The following is a 7,437-nucleotide window of genomic DNA, read 5'->3' on the forward strand; positions in this document are numbered from 1 at the left end:
TTCCTCAAGAGGGTTGCTGAGGAGTAATGTCCTGTGGAGGAGAGGATTTTCAGGTGAGGTCACAAGAGAGGTCACCATGGAATAGAGGTGGCAGAAACCTGTCGGAGGCATGTGAGGAAGGAGGTGATGGCTGTGGGCTGAGGGAAAGGAAGCCTAAGGCTGCATGGGGAGGAGGGAAGCAGATAGAACAGGGGTCTGGGGGAGGGACAGTGACCCAGACTGGCACCTTGTGAAGCTGAGGGAATGAGCTATTTGCTGAATGTCACGGTAGCCTGGTCAGAGGCTAAGGCCTGAAGATGCCTGAGGTTTAGGGACTGGCAGGGACAGCCCATATTTCCAGGGCAGGGATCCAGTGAAGAGAGGAGAGCCCTCCCAGCTGACCAAGGTCTGTCCCAGGACCCAACCTGGATTGCTTGGTGACTACAGACCTTTGCTCAGCCTTTGGTTCTTGTAGACGTGAACAGAGACCCATGGACATGTAGATGGAATATTCGCAGGGACATGTGGCTCATATTTGACCTCAGGGGTTTTTGTCATTAAGCCAAACCTTGTGTCCCAAAGTTGTTCCCTGGGGACCACCAAGCCACTTGGCTGTGGCTTGCCAAGGCCTATGGGATATCGTTGGACCCCAGATCCCTAGGGGCACAGAAGTGACTCTAGATTACACAGCCTCTGTACACGGGCCAGGTGGAGCTGGAGGTGCCAAAGGGAGGGACCTGCACCTCTGTGATAATTTATATTCACTGAAGTCCAAACGAGGCTCTAACAGAGCCATAGCCTCAGAGCCCAAAGCTAGCACTCAGGCCCATCTTGGCTCCTATCCCCTGATTAATTAAAATGACACTCTGGGGGCGCCTGGGTGGCGCAGTGGGTTAAGCGTCCGACTTCAGCCAGGTCACGATCTCGCGGTCCGTGAGTTCGAGCCCCGCGTCAGGCTCTGGGCTGATGGCTCAGAGCCTGGAGCCTGTTTCCGATTCTGTGTCTCCCTCTCTCTCTGCCCCTCCCCCGTTCATGCTCTGTCTCTCTCTGTCCCAAAAATAAATAAACGTTGAAAAAAAAAATAAAAAAATAAAATGACACTCTGTCATCCACCACATGGCAGTGAACCTGTACCATGGGGAAATAGTTCCTTGTTGTTTTGCACACAGAGAGGTTCTGTTAGCTGGGCACCGGAGGGCCACATTGGAACAACCTGGGAGATGCTGGGGCTTCTCCTTGAAACTCATCACTTTCCACATATCAGAGCAGCTGCACAGAAGTGCTCTCTCAAGAGTGGCTGGTCCTGGGTCCCTGCCATGCCTCAAGTTCTTCTCTGTACCCTGAATGCCCCAGGGCCAGGAGGATGGCTGTGGTTCGACCTAGGGCCCGGGAGAGCTCAACTAGGGACCAGGAATTGCTTCTCCAAAGAATTTGAGAATTCAAAACCAAGCACCTGTGATGGTCAGGTTGTAGCTTTGAAAGCTCAGGTCTTCCTTGGGAACGAGCTTCTAGCCTGTGGGGTTCTTTCTGGGCAGCATCTGCTGGGATTGAATTTCTGTACCCCTGGACTGCAGACCAATGGGACCGCCTGGGTTGTGCTTGAAGAACATCGTCAAGGCCAGCTGTCAGGATTCCCACATGTCAGGGCTTCTGGAGAGCATGGCTTCTTCTCCACTGCCGTTCTCGAGGCTGCTCGGCTTTGGCCTCAGGTAGCCCTGGGCCTCGGGCTGCCCTGGGAGTGGGCGCCCGCCTGGAGCCCATCCTCCACCCCTTCCGTGGTGTTTCCATTCTCCCACTGCCGGCTGCCCCTTCCCTGGCCACCTGGGAGGCCTCTTCTGCACACTGCGTCGTCCTGTTGCAGCATTTGTCATGAGGGCTTGACCCCTTCGCTCATGGTAGTTCTCGGGAAGGAAGTTCTGTCTCTGTATCTCAGGGAGGGAGCCAGTTCTTTGCATCTCACCTCTTTGGGAATTAATCCCCAAACACTGACTTTCTTCCCGCAAGGAGAGGCAGCATTCCCCTCTGCAGCCAGCTGTCAAAGCAGTCCACGTGCAGGGCAGTGCCGGGGCACTCAGCTTGCCTTTCTGCTTCCCCAGTTATCCCGAAGTGCCAACGCTTCCCTGTCCTGTGGCCCAGCTCTATCCGGCACCTCCGTTCCTAGTGTTGAGCCAGTAAACGGCTTCTTGACTTGGGAAAGGGGGCTTTCGTGGTTGAAGTTGGTGGCACAAGGCACAGGGCTTGGGAGTTGGTCCTAGGTCTGCTGCTGTATTGGAGCGTGATGCCAGCCAAGGCTTTTTGCTTTTTTGAGACCGCGCTTCCTCATCTTAAAATGTGATGAATGATAACGCCCACCTGCATTAAAACAGTGTCTGTTGCAGCATGTAGGTAGGTGAAAACGTCTTGAATTCCTACTCCTACTCCTATTCCTCCTACTACTATAAGACTCCAGGGTGTGGAGAATAAACGGTAAGGAGCCATACACTGTGCTCCCCGGAGAGGTCAACATAGTGGGAGGTCAGACAAATGCTCACTTCCTAGGGCAAGACTGAGGTCACAAGCCAGAGACCTGCCTGGGGAACAGTACTCGGGGCGAATGGGAAGCCACGTTCCTCTTAGCCTTCATCATTCCCTCCCCTAGGGTAGCTCCCCAACTCCTTCTGGGCTTGGAAGAGCATTCAGGCCAGCCCTCAGCTGAGAAGCAGGGGCGGGACCCATTGGGATGACCACAGAAGCAGGCGGGGTTCAAGGGAAGTGGTTGGTGGTGCCATTGCAGACACCCAGGCCCGAGGCAGCACACACAGTCTGCCCCTGGGTGACTGAGGGTGGAGGCCAGGCATCGTTGAACCACTATTGGATTGGTCCAGCTCTCAGTCTGGGCACAGTTCCTGTTCGTTCATTCGCTCGTTCATTCACTCATTCATTCCCCCAACCCTTTATGGAGCATCTCCTATGTGCCAGGCCTGGCACTGGATGCCAGGGACAGCTGTGGTCGGGCACCCTGGGCCTGTCCTCTGAGCCGCTCCCAGCCTGGCAGCCTGGCCTAGCCCCAGTGTCTCTGCCTTGCAGACACTCATCACCGCCGTGGGGCAGACAGCCTACACTGTGGCCTCCGTGATCATCCTACTCTTCGTCCTCATGTTCATCTTTGCCATCTTGGGCTTCTGCCTGTTTGGAGTTCCAGACAGGGGTGACCCGAATAACTGGGGGAACCTGGCTGTGGCTTTCTTTACCCTCTTCAGCTTGGCCACGGTACTGTGTTTGGGAACAGCGGTGGGGGTGGGGGCCTTGAGAAGGGAGTGGGTGTGGGCTGGGCCTTCCATGGGGTCCTCCTCATGATCAGGTACTTAGCTGGGCTGGGTAAGCTGAAGGCTGGCCTCCCGGGACTAAGCAGAGGCCAGGGCCCTGGCCAGGGGTCCACTGCTCTCTCTAATCATGTGACTCCCTAAAGCATTCCCATTTGTCCCACAGGGTTATAAAACTTTCAAAGAGTTCTCAAAAGAGAACTCATTTGGATTAAGTTTACTTTAGAAATGATGCCCATGTCACATAGGCTTTCTGGGACTAGGTTGTCACAAATCCAGTCAGAATTGGCCGCAAAGCCCAAGTCTAGAAGTGTAGACTCTGGGGTCTTTCAAAGGAGGGCCTTGCAGAGAGCCAGTGGCTGTTTCAGAAGGATGGGGTGCCTTGTGGCCCCTTGGCCAGTACTGTCTATGCCTAGTGGTGCCTTGCACTTGAGTCCCTGGCCACCATATGTGGGCTGGAGTGGATGGGGGCTGGCGGGGAGAGGCTGATGTGAAGGCAGGGCCAGCTGCATTCTCAGTGGGGCTGGGGCTCCCCCAGGGTGGGTGAGAAGGAGGCCTGTCCCATTGGGCCTTGGCACTTGGCATGCCCTGCCTTGCCTGAGCAGGTCGATGGCTGGACAGACCTACAGGAACAGTTGGATAATCGGAACTTGGCTCTCAGCCGGGCATTCACCATCATCTTCATCTTGCTTGCCTCCTTCGTCTTCCTCAGCATGTTTGTGGGTGTGATGATCATCCACACTGAGGTGAGGCTGCACCCGTAAGGACTGGGGGTTGGCTCAGCTGCACCTGTAATGATCGCGGGCTCAGCTGTGGCAGGCGGAGCTGCAGGCCAAGTCTCCAGGGCCGGGGAGGAGGCGGCCAGTTGGGCCCTCTCTTCCCCCTGAGCCACTACATTTCCCTGCCTTGGGATGGCAGTCAGCAGGACAGGGGCTCGGAGAGTCACTGCAGCCATGGATGGCCGCTTGAGCGGGGGGCTGGCCCTGCATGGAGTATCCTCCTGCTGAGGGACTTTAGTGGCAATGTAAGACTAGGGAAGAAGAAAAACGGGGGGGGGGGGGTATGCAGTGAGAGCCTGTATCTTACCTCCATCTTCCCCCTCTCCAGGACTCCATTAAAAAGTTTGAGCGGGAGCTGATGGCGGAGAGACATGTGATGCTCATGGAGGAGAAGCAGGTGATTGTGAAGAGGCAGCAGGAAGAGGTCAGCAGGCTGATGCAGACACAGGTAGGTGATCTCCCCAGGCAGGTGGATAAAGAACCGTCTATGGACAGTCAAGGCTGAAGCAATGGTCACAAAGTGCCCTGGGGCCAGCTCACATCAGACATCTCTGGTCTCAGGTAAGGCAGGTGCCTATACCCTGTATTTTCCAGAGTCAGGCTTTATTCTATTTTTGTACTTCTCTGGATCTCTTAGAGAGTTGAGTACTGTAGTTATAGTTCCTCCCTTCTTCCTGGGCACAACTCCACTTCCAGGCCCTCTGCCTGGAGTGCTTTTGTTATTGAGGCCCCCTGAATGCCAGGCAGGCACCTGTGTACCCAGTGGATGAGGCTGTGGAGGTCCTGACAGATGCTGCTCAACTCCAGTTTCCCTCCTTCCCTCCATCCCTCCCTTCCTTCCTTCCCTCTTCCTGCCCTTTCCTTCCTTCCTTCCTTCCTTCCTTCCTTCCTTCCTTCCTTCCTTCCTTCCTTCCTTCCTTTTTAAATTTAGTTTTTTTTTAGTTTATTTATTTTGAGAGAGAGTGTGTGTGTGAGCAGGGGACGGGCAGAGAGAGAGAGAGAGAGAGAGAGAGGGAGAGAGAGAATCCCAGGCAGGCTCTGTACTCTCAGTGCAGAGCCTTATGTGGGGCTCAAACTCACAAACCGCAAGATCATGACTTGAACTGAAGTCAGATGCTTAATTGACTGAGCCACCCAGGTGCCCTGTTCAACTCTGTTTTTTCTAAACTGGAACCGGGATGAGCGCAATGGGCTGGAGATCTTCTGTCAAGCATGATACAATGAGGAAAGCCTGGGGGAGAGCCGTCTTTTCTCAGCCTGGGCTCTCCAAACAAATCATGCCGAGTCCTGGATGCTCTGCTGGGTCTGAACCCCTGCCCTCCCTCCCCCATGCAGTCAGTGCATCCCTCCTCAACCCTTCCTCTGAGCTGGAGACATCCGCCTGTCTTGACTGTGACCAGGTTTGTCCAGGGCAAGGTGAGACCATGCTGAGTCGCACTCGGGCTCTCACTGGTTCCTGTCTATGTCACCTGTCCTCACGTCAGTGATGGTGGCTCATGAAGCTACCTTGGTCAGGGCGGGTTGAGGCTTGGAAGGAGTGGGGGTGAACCTGTGATTAAGAAGATCAAGGCTTATCCTGGGGCTAGCATCAGGATCCCCAGGTCTCTGCATCTTGGGGTATTACTTCTTCCTCTTCACTGCCCTCTTTCTGCTTCCCTCTCTAGAAAAAAGGTGACTACAAAAGTTTCAGTGAGCTGGTAGAGAACTTCAAGAAGACCCTGCGGCACACTGACCCCATGGTCTTGGATGATTTTGGCACCAGTCTGCCCTTCATCGACGTCTACTTGTCCACCCTGGACAACCAGGACACTACGATCTGCAAGTCAGTCCCAGCCCCGCTGGCCCAGGGAGACCAAGCCTTTCCTAGTCCACAGGCTTCCTCGAGGGTGGGGCCCTGGCAGGTGCCCTGGGAGAGCAGGGGGGCGGTGGCTGATGTGCAGGGTGAGTGCAGGGAGGCCCTTCTTGGGAGATGCACGACTCCATGTATGCGCAGGGCCTGTGTGGCTGTGGATGGGCCTGTGGCTCAGAGGCCTCTGCTCCCCTGTCCCTCCCCGGCCTGCTCTGACTGGCCCTTTAGACTCTTCAGGCCCCTCCTCACGACCCCCTTTACAGAAGTCAGAAGAAAGAGTGCTGGTTGGCAAGGCAGGAGCTGGGGCTTGGGGCCTGGTTCCGACAGCTACCTTTCTTTATGACTCTGGGGAGGTCTCTGCCCCTTCCCCACCTGTCATACCAGAGGCTACTGAGCTGATTCTATAAAAACAGTGTGTGAAGCTTTGAGTTGGCCTGGCCCAGGGCTGTGCTCTGTGTGCATTAGCTGGAGTTATACCTGTCTGTTACTGAGCTGGAAAGAGCCTGGCATGGCACTGAGGAGCCACAGTGGGCTCTTGAGCAAGGAAGGACACAGTAGGTTGGTTTCTCAACAAAAGCATCCTGGAGGAATTCATGGACTAGAGAAACTCAAAGGAGGGGGTCAGGCAACATCCACTTTTGGCCCAAGAGTGGGCCAGGCAGTGTCTGGTCACCTCCCCACGGTCACCTCACTTACAGCCAGGATTTGTTGTCCTCAGCCTGACTCATGTGTTAAAATAACTTACTCTGGGGGCCACAGGCACAGCGGCAGACCCGGATTCCAGCTGCCCTGATCTGGCCTACAGCCCTTGTCTCCCTTGAACCCATACCTGCCAGGGGTGGTGAATCCATAGGTGCAGGCATGTGGTGGGCGGAGCTGGGGTGGCATGGAGAACCTTCCCCGCTGAGCTCAGGCCCCCTCTACCCTGCCTCCACTTTCAGGCTTCAGGAACTGTACTGTGAGATCGCACACGTGTTGAGCCTGATGCTTGAAGACTTGCCGCAGAAGAAACAGTCCCAGTCCTCTGAAAAGGCCACTGAGCAGTAGGGGGCGTGGGCACCAGGTGCCAGTGTGACCTGCAGGGCGTGACAGGCCCCCCATTAAACACAAGCTTTCTGAACTGACATCTCTGCAGCAACTTTGGGTTATGGTGTTTCCCCTGCTGCTGGGGTTGGGTCTACGTGGGTGACCACGAATTCTGATTGCCTGGGCTACTCCCTCCCTCAACATGATATAACCAGGCCTGGGGAGTGGGGAGAGAGACGCTCAAGACTTGACCTTGGCCAGAGGCCACATCCAGGGGCCACAGTGGCTATCCCCTCCCTTGACCTCAGCAGCAAGGACTTATTGGGTTCCTGGGAAAGCCACCTCAGGACCCCTAGACCAGGGAGGGTCTCTGGCAGCCCCATAAGTGTGTATGGCCCCTTTGAGCTGGTGTAACACCACTAATCTTGGAACCTCTTTTTTTTTTTTTTTTTATTTATATTAAGAAAAAAAAATTTTTTTAAATTTTTTTTTTCAACGTTTA

The 7,437-nt window shown here is 55.0% G+C and overlaps 1 protein-coding gene across 1 annotated transcript in view; it reads left to right on the forward strand.

Annotated features, from left to right (window-relative positions):
• The window catches only part of CATSPER3 (cation channel sperm associated 3), a 40,554-nt gene extending 33,519 nt beyond the window's left edge, over positions 1-7,035 (forward strand). The window contains exons 4-8 of the mRNA XM_040444507.1: positions 3,046-3,228; positions 3,887-4,027; positions 4,389-4,508; positions 5,725-5,882; positions 6,851-7,035. Coding sequence (XP_040300441.1) covers positions 3,046-3,228; positions 3,887-4,027; positions 4,389-4,508; positions 5,725-5,882; positions 6,851-6,956 — 708 coding nt within the window. The 3' untranslated portion in view covers positions 6,957-7,035. The remainder of the gene's footprint in view (positions 1-3,045; positions 3,229-3,886; positions 4,028-4,388; positions 4,509-5,724; positions 5,883-6,850) is intronic.
• Positions 7,036-7,437: the final 402 nt, after the last annotated feature.

The sequence above is a fragment of the Herpailurus yagouaroundi genome, unplaced genomic scaffold, assembly GCF_014898765.1.
Source record: "Herpailurus yagouaroundi ecotype Mexico unplaced genomic scaffold, PumYag 192, whole genome shotgun sequence".
NCBI classification, from domain to species: Eukaryota; Metazoa; Chordata; class Mammalia; order Carnivora; family Felidae; genus Herpailurus; species Herpailurus yagouaroundi.